Source organism: Apis mellifera, linkage group LG5, assembly GCF_003254395.2.
Source record: "Apis mellifera strain DH4 linkage group LG5, Amel_HAv3.1, whole genome shotgun sequence".
Taxonomy (NCBI): Eukaryota; Metazoa; Arthropoda; class Insecta; order Hymenoptera; family Apidae; genus Apis; species Apis mellifera.
Genome location: NC_037642.1, coordinates 575,681 through 598,144, shown reverse-complemented (window position 1 = coordinate 598,144; position 22,464 = coordinate 575,681). Strand labels below are relative to the sequence as shown.

At 17.5% G+C, this 22,464-nt stretch overlaps 1 protein-coding gene across 1 annotated transcript; it reads right to left on the bottom strand.

Annotated features, from left to right (window-relative positions):
- Window positions 1-127: 127 nt before the first annotated feature.
- Window positions 128-21,069, bottom strand: LOC727639. The gene is made up of 11 exons (XM_026440741.1): window positions 20,589-21,069; window positions 18,375-18,428; window positions 17,467-17,554; window positions 16,647-16,856; window positions 15,982-16,234; window positions 13,160-13,508; window positions 10,675-11,031; window positions 3,230-3,427; window positions 1,818-2,693; window positions 1,123-1,644; window positions 128-997 (listed from the first exon to the last, which is right to left on the bottom strand). The coding sequence occupies exons 1-11, from the start codon at window positions 20,646-20,648 to the stop codon at window positions 188-190; spliced, it is 3,777 nt and encodes a 1,258-aa protein (XP_026296526.1). The 5' UTR covers window positions 20,649-21,069; the 3' UTR covers window positions 128-187.
- Window positions 21,070-22,464: the final 1,395 nt, after the last annotated feature.

Here is a 22,464-nt window from a genome sequence, read left to right as displayed (position 1 = left end):
ATTCTTTTAAAAAAATTTTTACAAGTACTTTTATCTTATCTTATATGTATTTACTCACCTATGCCAATACTTACCTTAAATATTTTATTATATTTTTGTATTTATATATATATTTGCTTTACAAAAAGAATATATAAATTGTTCTAAAAAAGATATTCTTTAATCATGTCCCGCACAAATTATTATTTTACATATTTGGATAAATTGTATAATAAGGATTTTTAAATTGCTTCGAATTAATTGCATAAACATTTGGATCATCTACTGAAAAAGATTGAATCATATTTGATGTTGTATTCTTCTGATTGTGTACGTTTGCTATCATATATTGTGGTGTAGGTGTAACTTGTCCAACAGTTGCATCTTCTACTAATTTCCTGTGAGAATAAATCAAAACTTGAGGAACATCTAAATCTGGTTGTGATACAGAATTTTCTTCAGAAACTGCAAATCCTGGAGTAGATAATTGCTGTGCTTTGCATTTTTTTCTGTGTGCATAAAGTGATCCAGCATTATTATATCTCTTTGTACAAATTTTACATGCATATGGTCTCTGTCCAGTATGTGTATAAGTATGTTCATTTAATGAGGTCAATCTTCTAAATGATTTTGTACAAATTTGACAATGATATTTTGCTTCTCCTGTGTGCATTGTTATGTGCCGTGCTAATGTATTAGCACGTGCAAAAGCCCGACTACAATATTGACATATATAAGGTTTTTCTCCACTATGAGTACGCAAATGTAATTGTAAATATGTGCTTTTTGTAAAAGCTCTACTGCATATGTTACAAACATATGGTTTGACTCCTGTATGAGTACGCATATGAGCTACCAAAGAACCACTTTGTGCAAAGCACTTACTACAAACTTCACAAAGAAATCTTTTTTGCGTTTCTTTGACACGTTTATGACGTTCTATATGATTTGCTAGTGATTGAGCCTGTGCAAAAGATTTAGGACAGATTGCACATTTGTGAGGTCTATTATGACGATCCTGAAATAACATTAAAATTTTTAAGAAATTATTTTAAAATGAAGAAATATTACTTTGAAATTTAAAATATAAAATTTATAAATATATATTTATCTATTTTATATTCCGAAAATGTTTACATTTACCTTTTTTCTTTCTTCTAAACAATCTCCTTTATTTACATTGTCCATATCTTCTTTATCATCAAAATCAGAATTTTCAAATAATTCAGATTTATGTTTTGATTGCTCATGATCTTTTAATTTATCTACTCTTGAAAATCCTTTACCACATGTTTCACAAGTATATTTTAATCCACTATGTGTAGAAACATGCCTTTTAAGATTCCTTTTTGTTGCAAACAATTTTCCACACTGAGTGCATTGTAAACTTTCAACAGGAAGATTTTCATCTTCCTCATCTTCTTCATCTTCTTCTTCATTCTCTTCTTCTTCTTTTACAGTTTCTGTAGATCTTCCTTTGGATGAATATTGAGATGAATCATCTGATTCTTCTAATTTATATTCTGGATGACTTTTAGCATGTGTAATAAAGGATTTTTGATAAGTAAATTGTTTTGAACAAACTTCACATGTGAATTTTAGGCTTTTTCTTTGCTCATTTTTCTTTGAAAAATTATCATTTTTTTCCACTTTTATTTTTTTATCCTGAAATTTAATATAAATTATATTAAATTATATATAATTGCAATAAAAAATAATAAACAATATATTTTTTAATTAAAATTTATAATAATTAAAATTTACGAATAATTTTAATATTGTTATTGAAGATAAATTTGAAATTAATTTTATTTCTATAATTAAATTAAAATATTTACTTGGACATTACTAATTCTTTTATCTTGTACACTTGTAATTGTTTTGCTTTGCTCATATTTAATTCTCTTATGTTGAATATTTTCTTTCCTATCATGAACTTCGTGACAAATTGCAACATGATTTTTTACTTTTGTAAGAGTAGAATATTGTTTATCACAAACATAACAAACATAACGTAATTTAGTTTTGTGTTTATGTACAATAGCATGTCTCTGTAAAGCCACTTTTGTATGAAATGACTTAATACATTGAGTACAACGTAATCTAGTTGTACGTGAAATTAATGGTTTTTCTTCATCATCTTGAATATTATCCATCCTTGATATTTCTAACATTTGTTGGTTTTCCTCAATATTTACTTCTTCTTTTAAAACATCTTTATTTTGTACATGACCATCTAATAGAGAAAATTCTTGTTTCATTGAATTGATTTGTCTTACAGAATTATCATCTAATAAATTTTTATAAACATTTACATTTTCTAAATTTTTTCGTTGCTCTGTGTCATTTTGAAAATTTTGTGATTGATTTTCTAATTCTTTATCATGACAAAATAAATTTTCCTGTGTATTAAGACAAAAGGAATTTTCATCTTTTATAAAACAAAAATTTTCAGGACAAAAATTTGTAGGACAAACTTCTTGCTTTTCTACATTTTCTTTCTCAGATGATATTACACTAGATATTACATCAGCAATTATTGCTGTAACTATACTAGTGCTGGTAACAGAATCATTAGAAGAGGATTTTAGTTTTAAGATTTGACGAAGTTTCGTATCTGAATTTTGTATTTGACATTTAAAATTATAAGATGCATCCAAACGTTGATTACAAGACAAACAGATTATTTGTGGTAAACCATCTCCTTCTTTAACCTAGAACAAATACATATATCTTTTTCATTCAATTAATAAAATATATCAGTATGTGATATTGTAATTTTCAAAGCTATCAATAGTTTATTACATAATTTATAAATGTAAATATATATACATAGTTTTTAAAGTAATTATTTTATTAAAGTAGTTTTTAAAATATTATTTATATTTCAGTTTATAAAATAATAAATAAAACCAAACACTGTTGTAATTATAATAATAGATTTCTTTATTAGTATACAAATAATTGGATAATAACACAATTGAGGAAATACAAATTTATAATTTTTAATTTATTAAAAATATTATAATGTATTGCTTTGTATTTTTCAAAATTTAAAATTCACTTCTAACTGTTGGTGCCTTCAATTATTTATTGTTAATATAAATCACATCGATCCTAAAAACTTTTTTAAAAACATAAAAGATAAACAATATTAATATTAAAAATATAAACAAAAGAAAAAAAATATTAAAAAATATTTTTTATTATATATTTATTATATTTATTTTTACAAGAGTTATAAACTAACCTGTACTGAGGCAACAGCCATAAGTTTACGAGGAATAGTGTCCCCATTTCTAAAAAGTTCACAAATTTCAACAGCTTTTTTCAAACAGATTCGACATTCATTTCCATAAATTTTCTCATATGTATCAACTATCTGTTCGTTTTTCGAAACTTCCATTCTAATGCATTTGGAAATCAAACTATGACTCAAACTCCCCACCTAAGAAATCGAAGATATTTTTAACACGTTATTTGAAATTAAAATCTATTTAAACATAATAATATGAATATTATATAAAATTATTAATTAATAATTAAAATTTTGAAAAATTAACACTATTAAAACACTACAAAATCAACAATATAATATAAAAAAAATGATATGAATCATATAAAAATATAATATAAAATAATAATATTATAAGTAATTCATAATAATTAATTATCTTAAATTTTAAAATATTTTACAATATAAATGAACATTATTGAAAATAAAATTATAACATTAGATTTATAATATAATAATTTTATATTATATTTTAAAAATATACAAATCAAAAAATATATTATTAAAATGAATTTTTTTATTTATTCTTTTGTATTTTATCATTTTTATATTATCATTTTCATAATGTTTTATTTTTTTTCTTTCTCTTAACCTCTATGTACATATTTTATATATAATAAATTCTTATATTAATAATTCATTCTTTCCTCATTCAAAAAAGTATAACATAACAAATACATTTTATTTTTACTACACTTAATATTTTTATGAATATAAATAGACATATATTTGATAATTATCTATTAATAAAAAACGTTGAAAATATATATATAAATTTGTATAAATATATATATAAATATATATAAATTTTTTTTTTTTGTATTTTAAATACAATTTATTATGTTATTTTATATTGATATTATGCACATATATATGCTTTTTAATAAATGCATGTACATAAAAATATATAAATCTGTCTTTATTAATTTATTTTTATTAAAATAAAGTTTTATGAAATAGAATAATAGAATATGCAAAGTAAAAATAAAAATTTAAATCAAGGAAGGAAAGGTAAGAAAATATATTCTATTTTGATTTTATATGTTTTTCATTTTTTTATTGTTCGAATTTATTTTTCAAATCTAACAATGTTACAATAGAACATTTAAGGTATAGATTTGTTTTAATGAAACATATAAATATACTGTTCATATATGTATCACAGAATAAATATAGTTATATATATTCATAAATTTTCTGAATATATATTCAATAATTTTAACGCATTTTTTTATAGAAATAAAAATGTTTTATCTCTTTCTCTTTATCTTTTTTTTCATATTTTCCAATATTATATTTCTTTATAATTTGAAGATAAAATTAACATGTATTTATATTAAAAATAATATGAATAAAATTATTGTTATAAAATTTTAAAACATATTTTATAACGTAATATGTAAAAAAAAGAAATTATATTTGAGAAAAATAAGTATATTTGAATTTAATATTAATTGTATAATTTTGTGAATATACTTTGTTTAAATTCAATTTATATAAATAATAATAATCTCAAAATAAATATCTTTAATTAAAATAATTATGTATTATATAAATAATATATATAAATATATATTTATAAATTATTATATATGATAAAAAAATTATTTTATATATATATATGCACATATAAAATAATTTTTATATTTTATATTTATATGTATATACACATATAATATATTAATTAAAGATGCAAATTAAAAAGTATGATTTTTAAAATATAATATTTTTAATAAAACTTAATTATTGAAACTTTCATTCAATATGTTCTTTTATCATTTTTTCAAACAAATTTTGAAAAAAATTAAATTAATTTTTTATATTTTTAAATCATATAACTATAATTAAATGATTATAATAATACAAAAATGATTTCGAAGCAGATAACATTTGAAAATTTTATTACAATTGTTTATTTAATTTTTTAATATCATATCTGTTATTACTTGTTTTAATTTTAACGGAAATTTTCATTTGCTCAATAATTTGCAATGAATAATAGAATAATAGTTTTAATTATAGTATTAATAATGTTAATGTTATATTAATAATATTATTCATAACTCATTAAATTATAATATATATATATATATATTTTTTTTAAGCATTATTTTTTGAAAATTTCGTCACAATTTCCAAAGAAAAATATACAAAAAATATTCTATATTTAACAGATTAAATTATTGTACTCTATCTTTATCAGAAAAAAATCAACATATATATAACTTATTCGAAAGTAAAAGTTTGTATATTCTTCATATTATTAAAAAATATTCAAATCCTTGAAAAAAATTTCTTAGAGGAATAAAAGAATTTCTTTTTTTTTTTTTACTTTTAGTTTTATAAAAAAAATATGTATAAAACTTTTAAATTATAATGCACAATTGATTACAATACTTAAAAAAATTCTTTAATTAAAATAGATTTAAATTTTTTTAATAGAGAAAATTTTTAATTTTTGATTGTTATATATAATTTGATTTATTTCTATAATTATAAATAAGCAAAAAATATCTGTAAAAATTTATTTCTTACTGTGCAAATAGGGTGAATCATAAAAAAATATATAATATAATGATTATAATCAAAAGACAGCTATAATTATTAAGAGAATTAGGAACTTGTATTATTTTTTTCAAAAATATTAATTTTTTATATATTTTTTTCACATTTTTAACAGAATTTATTTGGTAAATTCAAATTATTAATTTTTGCTTTACATTTTATAATTGGTCTGTAATACGATTGCCAATAATGATTGCTTTCTCTTTGTTATTATTATTTCATGTGTTCTATATATTATTATTCAATTTTTATATATTCAATTCTTATAATTTTTTAATTATTTAAAAAAATACCGAGTATCCGTAGAATATATATTAGTTTCTTGTGCATTATAGTATCTTTTTTGTTAAATTAATACTTAAATTAATACTTATATTTATACAAATATAACAGATATTATATTTTTAATTATATTGGCACTTTTTCTTTATCAAGATAGTTTTACTAATTTTTTTAGAAAATTTCAAAAATTATATAAAATTGAAAGAATTAATTGTAACAAAAAATATAAAATAATAAAAAAAGGAAAAAAATAATATAATATGTATAAAAGTACATATGAATTTTTTTATGAAATTAATTTCTTAAAATTATTAAATTTTTCTAAATAAAAATGATATTGAGAATTTTATCAAGCTTCATATTATTGTATATATTATATTTTTATATTATTTATTAAAAGATTTTGTAAGTTTAAAGAATTTTTAAATATTATATAAATACTTCAATATATACTTTTTTCTTATATATTTCTCAATATATACTTTATTCTTGATTTTCTAAAATTTTTATATATTTTCACAAATATATATGTAAATATATATTGTTAATTATTAATAAAAATTGAACTTTATTTTAAAAACTTTATTTTATAATCCATTTATCAATGAATAATACAAATAAATAAATAAATAATTTATCTAGAATTATAATCATTTTTAATTATTTAATTATTTAATTAACTCGTTTTCAAAAATTGGTCTAGTATGTTAATATAAACGAAAACATTATATTTTTTAAAAATTTATTATTTTAAAAAAAATAAACAACTCAGATTGATTTATTTTTTTAATATATTTTGTTAAAAAGAAAATAATTTATTTTTTTATAAAAAAAATATATGAAAGATTACGATTATGAATAATATAATATTACTCTAGGAAATTGTAATGTTAATTTTAAAAGATAATACTAATATTTATATCATAATACTTTCTTTTATACATGTAATCTATATATAGATGTTATATATATTATATATATATAATATATATATATATTATACATGTAATATATATATATATATATATAGATAGACATAAAGATAAATACATATAGATATACATAGATAAATGTTATACAAATTTACGAATACCCGGTATATTTTATATGAATTCTTATATTATAAAAATTTCAACTGGAGCATAATTTAAATAATTGATTTCCTCATTTGTTTTCATATTAATTACTTTCGTTATTATGGTCTGTTATATATCCTTCTCTACCAATTAATTTTCATTTATAGATATTAATCAATACTTATTAGGTCTAATATGTTGCATTTTTTAGGATTTAATGCAATTGAAAAATTAAATATTTTTATATCTAAAATAAGATAACTACTTATAAATTTTATTAAACAAATTAACATATTTTAAAATGTTATAATATTTTATAATATTTACTTTATAGCAATTAGAAGAGCAATTTTATATAAAAATAGGAAATTTTTAACTAAAATATCATAATATTATATTTTATTTTAGATTTTTAAATAATTTTTTTTTTAATTGCACTAATCCTATGAAATATTTTATATATATTTATTCAATTACACTTAAAATTTTTTCAGAAATCAAATAATAATTAAAAGAAGATTTCTAATATATGTAAACTTTTAAATACATTTTAAATGCATGTTAATGCAAACAAATTTTAAATAAATGAATAAAATAGAAAAAAATGCTTAATTTGAAGAATTTGCAATAAATTATATCAATAAATTCACAATATAAATAATGATAATTATTTAGAATTAATTTGATCGAAGAATTTGCAATAAATTATATCAATAAATTCACAATATAAAATAATGATAATTATTTAGAAAGCAGATATATTTTTGATTTATATAATTTTTAAATACGTTATAGAAATCAATATTTAAAAGAACTTTTTTCTATTTATTTAATTGCCAAATTTTACAAATGTTTCAAATATTAAAAAATATTAAAAAACTTTTTGACTATTATATAATATATATTATAGAAAAAAGTTGTTCAAAATTCATTACAACATATTCAAGAATCATTGAAATCAAAAACGTATCTAAATAATAAATATTATTAAAATAATATCGAATAAAAAGTTATTTTATCGTATTGTTATTATTAATTTTTTCTTCCTTATACAAAATGTTGGTATGCTATTTTTTTCATTTTATAATATGCTCTTATCGTAAAGATTCGAAAAATAGTGTCATAACAGCATTATTCTTATCGAAAATCAATGTATTATCTAATTGCATCAAGTTGTATTCAATAAAAATAATATCTCTTTTCGATATTTTCGGTTAATTTCAGTATTTATTCATATATATCAACTCAAAATATCAAATATCAAATATCATCAAAAAGGAAAAATGAAATTTTTATTTACTATTCAATATTTCTTGTTATTCATCAAATATTATATTTTTTCTATATTCTTTTCATTTTATTTTTCTATCTTTTTCTTAAAAATTTTTTAATTTTTTTGTTCCATCAAAAAAAAATAATTTTATCGATATCACTATAAAGAAATTAATTAAAAGTAATTAAAAAATAGTTTTGTGACTTTATGAGTAATAATTTGTTGGCAGCTATATTTAATAAATACTATATACTGCTTTTGTAAATTTAAAAAATCTATTGTGTTAGAATACTTTACATTGCCATCACTAAATAACATATTTCATTGCAAGCAATAAAATGTTGCATTGCAATTAATTTACGAATAACAATTAATTATTTGCCTTTTTTCTTGTTATCTTAATTGTTTAAATTAAATAATTTGTTAATCTTAAATAATTTATTAAACTTATTCAATTCTTGAGTAATAAAATTTCATACCGCCATTTATTAATTATTATTCATTGGAATAATTTTATGTATTTTATATAAATTTTTCATCCAGATACATAAAAAAATCCTAATAAAATTTAAATAATTCTTCAAATATTTTGTAAATAAAATATTTAACAATTAAAAAAAAACAATGAATTGTAAATATTTTTATATTCTCTATATTCTCCTATATTCTCCATTTTTATCACTAAATTGAAAAGCTATTTTGATTTGAAAATCATATATATGTTCTTTATATTTAATAAATATAAAGAAAAAAATTATGATATATACTTTCTTAATATAACTGAAAAATTTATATTATACATATATATTATATAAGTTATTTTGATTTTATTAGTAAAATTAATTGAAAAAAGCTAATGATTTTTTAGAAGCATATATACAACACTGAAAAAAATTATATAATGTATATAATTATATAATTCATAAGTATATTATAATATTGTCTTTAGTCTTTGATTTTAAAAATATTTAAATTCACGCATTTAACAAGATAAAATGCTAAAAAATTTAACAAATAGTTGTTTCTTTTTTATTTTCAAAATATATATATATCATATATTATAAACTTTCATTCACAACATGTTCTCGTTTGTAATTCTTGCTTATAATTCTTGCTAATATAATTTATTCTTCCCTATTTTTTTCTCCATATTTTCATTACTATAATATACACATATAAATATTAAAAAGAAAAGATATTAATATTATCAATATAATCAAACAAATGAACATAAATATTAATAATCTTATTATTATTCTTTTCAATATCATCATTTTTTTCGAGAATTAGTTTTTCTTGACTTCTTATAAAAAATATAAAAAACAAAAATCAAACAGAGAAAGACGAGATAAAAATTTCTATTATATTTTTATAAATATAATTTTCTTTCATATTATAAATCTCATTTTTCAAATTGGTAGAAGGAATACAGCGAAATAAAAAAATATTTTAAATTTTAAACTGTAATGTCGGTATCTTTGAATCTATATTTAATTTCTTCTTTTAAAATGAATGAATATTGTATGAAAACCAAAATTTGCATATAATATATAAAACAATAATGTAAAAAATTATTAATATTGATTAAAATAATAATTCTTATTTTATTTAGATTCATTTTCATTATTTTTTGACATTCTTGTAAGAAAAATATAGATGTATAACTCTTTAAATATATAGAATAAAGAAAAATATACAAATTCTTTATTTAAAGAATAAAAAATTAATATATCATTTTATTAAAAAAAAATGTTTCTTTTTCTCTTATGATTCCGAATATATACTTTTTTTATACAAAAATATTATCTGTAAATATTATCTAAAATATATTTTAAAATCTACTTTCCAAATTATATATGTGTATATTATATAATATTTGTAAATCTATTAAGCAAGAAAAAAAATAATTTTAATATACAATCTTCAACTCAGAAATCTTTATTTTTCATTGTAAATTTAAAATTATTTTTCAATAATCAATAATCAAAACAAATAACCTTTTATATTCAACAATATATTATGAACAATGTATATCATTATATACATATATAATGCTATTACTTTTATCAACTCTAAACTCATTTCGAATTTATGAAAATTTCTCTATTAATTCAAAAATCTTCGAATTATATCGGATTGATAATACTTTTAGTGGTCGAATTAAAATTTGTGTTATTCGAAATCTCGATACAATATGGCATTACCTTTCCATGTACACAGGAACCAGAAGTATCTCTGTTCAGGATCAACAATAATAAGCCAGAGGTTGCAGCGAACATACCAGCAGTCATCAATCCCAAAGCTGGAAGTTTCTTTGATGAGAACACTGATCCTTCTTCGAGTTTCAGGTAACAAAGACCAGGAAGAACATAGGCTAATGGTACAGCAGCAAGAATGCCGTTTAATTCGAGAACCACTCCAAGACAATCAGTGGACATAGAAATTAAATAAGCGACCACTACTATTGTCAGAGTAATTATCAAATATTTCCGATCAGAATTAGGTATATAAGTTGTATGATTTTCAAGTTCATCAGTTCCTTTGATAGCTGTCAATATTACCTGAAATTAATTTAATTAATTTTGTATAAATTTAATTGATTTTTTTATATATTAATTTTTATTATTATTTTTAATTTTTAATTTAAAATTTAAAATTTATTTTTATTTTTAATTTTAAACTTTTTATTATTTATTATTTAAAATTAACTAAAAGTTATAAGAAGCTTTGAAACTCATATTTTCTTTAATATTTTAATTTAAAAAAAAAAATTGATACAATTTTTTATATTTAAAATTATTATTAAATTAAAACAATTGTTTAAAAAAATACAAAATAAAAAATCAATTTTTGAAAAAATAAAATATTTTCTTAACTCTAATTCTAAATATTTATTTATATTTTTTCTTAATTCTAAAAAAAGAATATAATATGTTCTATCTCTTCTATATTATATATCGCGTAGTAATAAATTATGTTATGAATATTTTATTAAAAACTTTTACTAGATATTTTTAATTATTTAAATATTGGAAAAAAATTAGTTTATTATCTTAGTAATTCCTAAATAATTTTTATTAGTTCTTATATTATATTATAAATTTATGAATTTTGTATTGTTCAAGAAAAAATTTGGAAATTTTGTTTTAATATTAAACTTATTAAGTAAGTTCTATACTTATAAAAAAAAATTTCCAAAAATTCAAGAAATTAAAAAATTTTGAAAATATATATATATAATGTAATTTTTTTATTTTTTTTTTTTTTTTGCTAAATTTAAATTCATTAAGGGGATAAAATTGAAAATTTTATATTCTTATTTGCAAAACATACAAGATAAAAAAAAATTATTTCTTTTAATGAAGATTAAAAATTTATCAATTATTTATTATATAATTAAAAATTAGAAAAAGTTATAAACAAAAAATTAAACATTTTTTTTATTTATTTTTTACCTGAAATTTTAAAAGTTTCTCTTTAAAAATTTCAATAATTATGAAATAATAAAAAAAAACAAATATTTTATAAATTTGTATTTATTTTATAAATACAATCAATATTTTATTAATATTTATTGATAAGATAATTTATATTATATACTGAAATAAATGAAAATAAAAAAAATAAAAAAATTGTTTATCTTATTAAAAGATTATTTTTATTAAAACTTTGTATTTTTAATATAATTATAATCAAATTTTTATTTTCTCATGAAATAAATGAGATTTACGTAGAAATCATATAAAGCAATCGATTATAATTAGATAATTTTAAAAATATATACGATATATAAATTATTTTTCATAATAAAGAAATAAAGATTTATATAGAAATTTATTATATCATATACCTCCAATATTTAAAACATAGAAATTTGTTATCTACGTATAATAATATTGTATATAAGATAATTATATAAAATTTTATTATAAAAAAGTAAAATTTCAAAATTATTTGATTTTTCATCGATATATTCATTTTTATATTATGCATAGGCAAATATATAATATTTTGAAAATTAATTGCAATAAAACATTGTAATTTAATTTCATATATATAAATTTACATCATAAAATATTATAAGATTAGAAAATTTTCATACAAAGTTTTTTCATATATATCATTCGAGATTGTGAATATTTGAAATATTAATTATGAGATATAAAATCTTTGTAATATTGCTGAATAATAATGAATTCAAAAATAAAAACACTTCAAGATTCTACATTTAACATATATTTTATTCTGCATTAGACATATATTTTTATATTCATTAAATAGTTTTATTATTAACTTTCTCAAAAAAATTATAAATTTTTTGTTTATAACTTTTTTGAATTATATAAATAAATTGATAAATTTTTTATTAAATATAAAAAATTTTCATTAAAAAAAATTATTTTTATATTATATAAAAAGTCTTTTTCTCGAGTTTTATCGAGTTTTAACACAAATATTGAAAAATAGCCAAATTTTCATGGATCATTTTATTCTCTTAAAATGAATTTGAATAGAAAAAAAATTGTGTAATACTATATATTATATACTATATATTCTCAAAATTTTAAAATATTTTAAATTTATACATTGGAAATCTCTTGTCAGAATAAATAAAGAAAAGGTTATTATCGATTTTTTTCTCTAAGAATGAGATATATTAAAAAAATTAACTTAAAAAAAATAACTTACTTCTCTTGTGACGAAACATTCAATAGGAAACGTTAGAAGAATAGTACCGCTAAACATAAGTCTAGCGAAGTTCATCAGATCATCATCCCAACAATAATTTTCCATAAGATCACCTTGAACATATGAGGTAAACGTGGTATATCCAATGATTCCAAAAGCTGCAGCGATCAAAAAGGATGTAAATAATGACCAATGAGTGACAATATCCCATTTTTGTTGAGTAGCCCTTTCTATAGATTCATAGATAAGGAATGTATTATGATGACACATAAAGGCAAATGCCATAATTCCAACGGATGGAACTATGCCACGGAAATTTGCAATTCGCCAACTATCTTCTTGATTTGGCCTGAAAATTAAATTAGTTTTAAATTAGTTTTCACTTTTATTATTTTTATTTTTATTTTATTAAAAAAAAGAACAAAAAAAGAAAAATAATATATAATATTATATTATATTATATAATAATTTTATAATATAAAATACATTATATATATATATATATATCTATGATCGATAATTTTTATAATATTTTTATAATATATATATATAAAAATGTATTTGTAATTATATGTAAAAGTTATCTATTCAATCACATGTATTTTATATGAAATACATTAAAAAGAGTTTAAATTTCATTTTATTGTTTTCATATTTGTTTAAAAATTATAAGCATATGAATTTTGTAGTTTTCATAAAAATTTGAATTTTTCGTGTTATTTGAATTTTTATTTAATTTTAACAATGAATTGAATTTCATTTTTTTTTCATTTTAAAAATAAAAAAATAATTTTTTTATATATTTTTTCGAATTAAAAAATTATTTTTTTAATATTTAAAAATTATAAACAAAATTTTATAAAATTAATATTTAATTTTCTGTTTAATGTCATGGAAAAAATTCTATCATAATGCTCGAAAATTTTTGAAATAATTAATCTTATTTTAATAAAGCGATATAATGCATTTTTATGATCAAAGAAAAATCTTTATCCTTAATTTTTGTATTGTAACTTTCAACCGTATAGCCTTTAAGCTCGCAGATCAATTTATGACTTATTCTCAATTATATTTGTTACCGTTAGTAAAAAACAAAGATTTTTATTTCCAGTTGGATTATTACATAATATTTCTTTATTTTTATCATGAATAAATAGTTACATGAATATTATTGATTGTTATAATAATATTGTTGATAATTATATGATTAAATTATTGATTTGATTTTATCACGATACAACGCTTCTAGCATTTCCATTGTTTCTAATTTTCTCGCAATTCTTCGCCACTTCATTATATTTATACGCATTGCAAATTTTTTTACATGTAATAAATAATAATTTATTAAATAGTTAATGTAATTTTTTGTACTGTATACCGTTGCAAAAAATGTCAATCACCAGTATTATGATGCAATAATTTATGAATTTTTTTCTATTTTTATATTGTGCAATAGCTTTATTAAAAATATATATATTATTTTTTTAAAAAATATTTTCTAAAAATAGTTTCTAAAAATATTTTTTAGATTTTTTAATCGTTTTTGAAATAAATGAATAGCAACTATATTGTGATATAAATTTTCGGAAATTAATACGAGTAAATTAATGAACTTAAATCTTTTCTATATTATTTATATATATATATATATATATATATATATATATATATATATATATACAAAAGATGAAGATAATAGTTATTTATTTGTTATAAATATAATAATTTAAACGTAATTCTAATAATATAATTATGTATCTATAAAATAATATTTTTTTTTCTCAATTATTGTAAGAACTTGTTAAAAAAAAAATATAATCGCAATTAATGAAAATCTAATTGAATCTAATGGATTCAATTTTTAAAAATAATGCTTGTTATATAACTATTATCAAAAAAATTCTTAAATTGAGCAAATGTTGCTAAATTCAGAATAATGACAAATGACACTTTCTAAAATGACAAAATGGAATGGCTAAATCATTAATTTTAAAATATCTTTATAATTTATAATAACATTATTTAAAATATTCGCATGATGTAATGAGTATATTAAGTAATATATAAACTTAAATCTGTTATCAAAACAATTTTGAATTTATAATATTTAAGAAAAAAAACTTTTATATAATTTTTTTTTAAATTTCTATAAAATAAATTAAGAAACGTATAATACAGATATGTATATATTAATACTGAAATATTAATAAAATTAATATAATTCGATTTTATAAATTTTAATAAAACTTAATAAAATAATAGATATAAAATAGTAAAGATATAATTCGATTTTATTAGGACATTGCGCAATTTATTTTATGTGAGATGAACGCATCCTCTTCTAGTTCATTATTTTACATAATTTAAATAATATTAAAAAGAGACTTCATTATTTCATTCAAAAAAACTTCAAGAAATTTGATAATATTTTTTTCGATTTTTTTTTTAATGTAATTTTAAGCTAAAAATTAAAAAATAAAATGTCTATAATTTTCAACATTAAAAAAATAATTTGTAATCAAAATATATTTATAATTTTTCCATTAAAAAAAATGAATAAATCCAATGAATAATTTCTCGCAGACAAAAATTCAAATATTCTGTGATTTTCACGAAAATCACAAAATTCAAAAGTTTATAATTTCCAAATAAATATGAAAATAACAAAGTGATGATTTTTTAATTTTTTTTCAATTTGAACTATATTATATTTCAATTTAAACAAAAATTCAAGATATCAAGTTAAAAAATTTTGATTTAATTAATTTGGTTTAAAATAATTTATAAAAAAATAATATTGAAGAAAAAATAATATCACTTACACAATTGTTGACATCGTATCCATCCGAATTAAAATCGCCAAAAGAATAAAACCAACGCAGACTAATGAAAGAAAAGAAATCTTGGCCAAACGAGCTACATTTCTATAAAGACACAATGGTATAGTAATGCAAGCAGTAGCAAAGAAAACAACCACTTGACGATGAGCAAAAATGCTCGTTTCGCTTATGCCTGTTATTCTTATTAACACTTTTGTTACCGTGTCACCAACGACAACATTATAGGAGACCATTGCTGAAAAGAAAAAGATAAATAAATTATGAATGATAATTCTTATACATAAGAACTTCATTCATTACATTTGAAATTCTTCAAATGAATTTCAATATGAAAATAAATAAAAATATGTATAAAAATAAATACTTTCTAATATTTTGTTTTATTAATTTGTTTTATTTTATTAATTTTGTTTTATTAATTTTATTAAATTTTATTAAATTATATTAAATCAATTTTAAATATTTGAATATTTTTTTATTCAAACGATTTTTTTTTTCATTAAATTTTAATATTTATTCAATTTTTATAATAAATTTAATTTTTTGATTAAATAATATTCTATAAAATATATTTAATGTTATAGAATTCTAAAAATTAAAAAAAAAGATTTGATATATCTACAAGATAGTTATAAAAGCTGATATACCTATAAAAGGATAAATAAATTGTAAGCTTGTAAGAATATAAAATCCCATACGACCGAAACTGGCTCTCATTAAACCCTGATAGCTCATTTCACCACATATATTACCACTTCTAACCATTAAAATTAAAGAATAGTCAGTTAGACCTGCTATCAGTATTAATAATATTATTCCAAATCCGAATCCAGCTTGATGAAGAGCATAAGGTATACCTAAAAAATATTAATTAATTCGTCGTTTTTTTGAACAATTAGAAATATTTGTTCCTCAAATACCGAAATAATTTTTATCTTGTTTTTAAAAGTAAATCCAATATTTTTCATAATATATATTCTATTATTATCATAATTTTAAATATATCAAGAAAATCTTCTTAATGAATACAAATGAATATTATTTGCAAATGTATTTTTAACAATATTTAGTTTTTAATCTAAACACGAAAATATCTCGAATAATATATTAAAGAAATTGAAAATTCAAGATTAGATAAAAATGATGAAAATTTTACATAAAAAAATAATTAAAAGTAATCTATAATTAAAAGTAAATCAAAGTAAACTAAAAAGTTTGATCTAAAGAATTATAATTACTTATACAAATTGTATAAATAAAAGTAAATTATATATGTATAATTATATTACATTCAATTATAATTATCATGATAAATTTATTATATAAATATTTATACATAAAAATAAATTATATTTTATTTATATTTTACTATTCAATAATTCGGTGTTTAAGGAATCTTTTTATTTATCAAGATTTTGTGTATGTGTGTGTAAAATATATATATTATATATATCATATACGAATTACCAATAACACCACTGCCAATAATGGAATTGATGAAATTAAAACTGGCCAAAGGTAGACTAGTAAATTTTCCGGATTCTTCCTTCTTTTCCTATAAAATCATATTACTTTTATGTTCATAAAAAAAAAGGAAACGAATTAGAAGAAGAACAAAATAATAAAAAGAGAATAAAAAAATAATTTGATAGATTAACTATATATTACTATATATTAGAGATCTTTTGATAAGGAAAAATTTAGTGAAAGAAACAATCTATAAATTCTCATTCAATATAATAAAATTTTTATAATTTAAAATAATAAAAATTATTTATAAAAAATTTCTCAAATATTAAAACTTATTTTTTTTTATAAAATATTAACACTAATGTTTATTATTTATATATTCATAATAATTTATAATGAATATAGTTTATTTACTTATTATTCAGTGAAAATATTTAATTTTATATTTAAATTATATTATACCATTATATTATTTTATTTATATCATATAATATGTAAAAATAATTTACATAAAATATTTATAAAAACATGATTTATAAAAACATTATATATTACTGCATAAATATTTTGATAAAAAAATATCACAATGTTCGACTAACAAAATATTTGCATAATAGAAATTCAAATTATGAAAATATTGCTCTTAAATTTTATTCAACATTGTTAAAATCTATTAATTAGTTTTTCACATTCCAATTTTAATTAATAATTAATATATTTAACGAAATTAATTATTTTTTATTCTTTATATTATTTATAGTCATTAATTATATATTGCATTAATTTTTATAATATTATACTACATATAAATAGACGAAATAATAAATTAGTTTAATGTAAAATTTTGACATACAATTAAACTTAATTAAACATAAATTTCAATTAATCATTTATACGTTTCTTACCCCAACAAGTTGTCTCATATCATCATAAGATTCCTCTGAACCAAGACTGCCTCCCTGTTTATAATTAATATTATTAAAAATTAACTTTTAAATAATAAATTAATCACAGTAGAATTTGAAAATATGTAAAATTTTTCTGTGATTATATTAAATATTTTTATTTAAAAAAATATTTGACAACATCTTAAAAATATAATTTTTTTTTTTCGTTATATTTTTTAAATTTTTAAATAAACATTATTAATATTATATTAATAATATAATATTAAAAATAAATATTATTAATATAATAAAACTACAAATGAAAATATAAAATTATTTAATATACTTATATATAATATACAATTCTTATATATAATAAACAATTCGAATAAATTTTCAAAATATAATGCAAACATGTTCTTATTCCTATATAATAAAATATATAATGTTATATAATAAAATAAAATATAATAAAATAAATTTACAATAAACATTCAACAGTTCTATAAATTGAATTAATATATTATATATTAATTCAAAAGCTTATCATTTTACAATTACAAAATTATAAAATTATTAAATAAATAAATTAATATTAAATATATTCATTAAATATATTTATTATATTATAATTAATTAGAAAGTTAGGAAACTATACAAATACAGTAATTTTAATTTTTAATATATTTTTAAAAAAAACATTTTTTGATTTTCAATTTAAATATGAATAATGAAACAAATATTTTAAAATCTATATAATAAAAATTTAATAAAAACAAAATATTTTAATATATTTATTAGACAAGTTTTCATAAATAAAGAAAATTATTAAGTATCAATTTTATTTAATAATATATTATCATATTATTAATATATTTATTTAGAAAAAAAGATATAATATTGTAGTATTATTCATACATAATACATATATAATGTTTTATATTATTTATTATAATGAAAATTCTTTTATTCTTAATATTAACATAAACATATATGTTTTTGTAATAGAAAAATATTTATTTTTATATTTTAATTTTGTTTAAAATACGATTTTTATTTTCGATTTTTTTTATTTGTTTTCATCAAAATATGTGAAACATTTATAATGTGAAAATTTTTATTTAAATAGTTGCATATACATATTATAAATAAGAATGTTTTTTATAAAATGTTCTCAATTCTTTCGAATGATAATATTTGAAAAATATTATCAGAATAATTATAAATAAAATAAGAAATACTAATTTATATATTGAAAAAAATAATTTGAACATAGCGAAAACAAAGAATGGAAAAAATATATCGAAATAAAATGCGTAGATGTATATATATTCGATGAATTATATATTTTTTTTCTTTACAATAATATGTGAATATTTTCGAATCAAAAAATACATTTATTTTTAATTTTTTTACATAATTATATAATTACATAATATAATACATTATAATATATAATATAATACAATATACAATTATAATATAAAAAATTTATTTATTAAAAAGAAATTCATAAAATTCTTATTTTCATTTTCATTTTTATTTTTATAAAATTATTATTTCACTTATATTTAATTTTAATTTTACAAAATTACAAAATATTATTGAAATTTAAATTAATGTTATTGTAAAAAAATTTTAAAAAATTTAAATTTTTATCAAACAAATATTACAAAATGTTATTGAAATTTAAATTAATGTTATTATAAAAAAATTTTTTAAAATTTAAATTAATACAAGTTTAAATACAATGCTTAAAAATTAAATACGATATTTTACAAATTTTATGATTAATAAGACAAATATTAATTTCAAACTTTCTCTACTTTTCTTAAAACCATTGTCATACACAAATGATAATTCTTTAATAACAATAATGACTCTATGATAATTATTATAATAATTTTTTCAATTAATTTTCTAATCTAATTTTTTTTAAAATGATAAAAATAACTTAGATTATACTCTTGTACAAATTCACAAATAATAGTTACAAACCAAAAATTCGCGCGAATTACTTCAAATAAACTGTATTAATGCAAAATCTAATGTTTTTTATAATCAAGTTATATCTATTTTCTTCTTTTTCATTCATAATTATTTTATATAATTTATATTTTATATTGCGACAGAAATAATATACACAGAAACTTATTACGTATACCACCATATTCTTCAAAAGGATCAAAAAGTAATCCATCAATAGTGAATAAGAATCATGATTTTACTTACATCTTCGTAATTATTCCTCGCATCCAAGATATAACTCTTTTCATTCGCGTTTAAAGTCATTATAAAAGATCGTTAAAAAAGAAAAAATTGAAAGTGGAAACGAGAATAAACGGAAAGCTTAAAGGGAAGATTTGACGCGAGAAAATAGGATTGAGCAGACGTCTGTAACGCACCCTTCCTATATAACTGAGCTTCCGCTTTCACTTCCTTTTACAACCCCTCCAATATATATATGTATTTACAGTGATCTCGATAGATGCGTGCGCATTGCACGCGTTCTGTTTTTCTGCGTTATCGAAATTTCTTCTTGTTTTTATTATAGTCCATCTATTTTTCCTTCACTTTTTTCTTCAATCTCTGTAATTTTCTATCTTCAATCTTTAAGATTATCTATCACAAGATATCATAAAATATCATAATTTTTAAGAAATTCTATCACAATAAAATATAAAGATAAAATAATCGGGCAGAGATTAAGTCAAACACGATAAAATAAATAAAAATAATTTCGTGAAATAATAATTCATGTTGAAATAAATAAAAATCGCCGTAAAATTAAATAATAGGAAATATGTCTAAAATATTAATATATTTATAGAATACTTTTATAGAACTAAAATATCAGTATATTTATAGAACACTTTTGAAAAATCGAGTATCTATATCGGAATACATATAAAATAATATATAAAAATATCAATTGAATTATTAATTTATAAGTTTAATTTATAATTAACTTAAATGAAATGAAGCGATTACAGAATAAAAAAATAATTTGACGAAAATAGAATTATTTCATTTTATTTCATTTATCTTGCTTTTGTTAACATAAACGTCAATTATTTTAATAAATAAATCCAAACATTTTTGCATAGCTTTTAACTTTTATGTACATTTTGGTAATTGGTCTAAATATATTTAATCATTTTTAAAAGTATAATCATAAATATATTAATATATTTTGTATAATATACATAATATGTATATATTTTAATCCCTTAAGCGAAGAGAGTGCATATATTCAATTTCGATAATAATTTAATCATTAAGTTTAGAGAAATATATTTATAATAAGATTATATATATATAATAAATATAATAAATATATAATAAATTTATAATAAGATTATATATATTTGAAATATATATACCATATATATTTCAAAAATAAAAACTCAGCAAAGTATACTTTTTTTTCAAAAATGCCAAATATTATTTATAATGAGTTTATAATGATCACTAAAATCTCTTCCTACTTAGAAAAGAAGTTAATATTTAGAATAATCTTTATATTCCCATTCAAAAATAAATTTAAGTTTTTATGATAAAAATTCCTACTTAAGAGAATATATTTATTTGAAATAATCACTTTAGATTTGTTTAAAGATGCATAAAAACTTAAAATGAATTTAAAAAAACAATAATAAAAATAAGAATTATTAATAATAAATAGAATATATATCGTGTTTGAAAATTATGAATCTACTTTCTAAAAAAAACATTTAAAGTTTAAGAAAATAACTTCCGTTATATATATAGTCATTAAATATATATATATATATATATACATATATATATTTTATAACTTTAAGTATTAATAAACATAATCCATTCGTTTTAGTTTAGGGTATAAAATTTATTAATTTTACACTTATTTTTAAAATTTTTCAATGTTTAATTATTTATCTTTATTCTTATTTTTAATCAATCATATCTTCTTCAAATTAACATAACAAGATGTAACTTTTCAAAGTAGTAAAGTATAAGATTTACTGATATACAAATAATCTAAAAATCATTAAATAATTATAATTATATAATTGTTAGTAAATATTTTTTTCTTTGGTATAGTCGCATATTATGAACATTTTTATGT

Bases quoted from the DNA above. Each gene is read 5' to 3' on its own strand.
- LOC727639 (XM_026440741.1), bottom strand. From the start codon at position 20,648: ATGACTTTAAACGCGAATGAAAAGAGTTATATCTTGGATGCGAGGAAT. The intron at 3,428-10,674 runs GTAATGCCATAT...TCGATTTCTTAG, and splicing joins GTTCCTGTGTACATGGAAAG to GTGGGGAGTTTGAGTCATAG. The intron at 1,645-1,817 runs GTAAATATTTTA...ATTAAATTTCAG, and splicing joins AAAGAATTAGTAATGTCCAA to GATAAAAAAATAAAAGTGGA.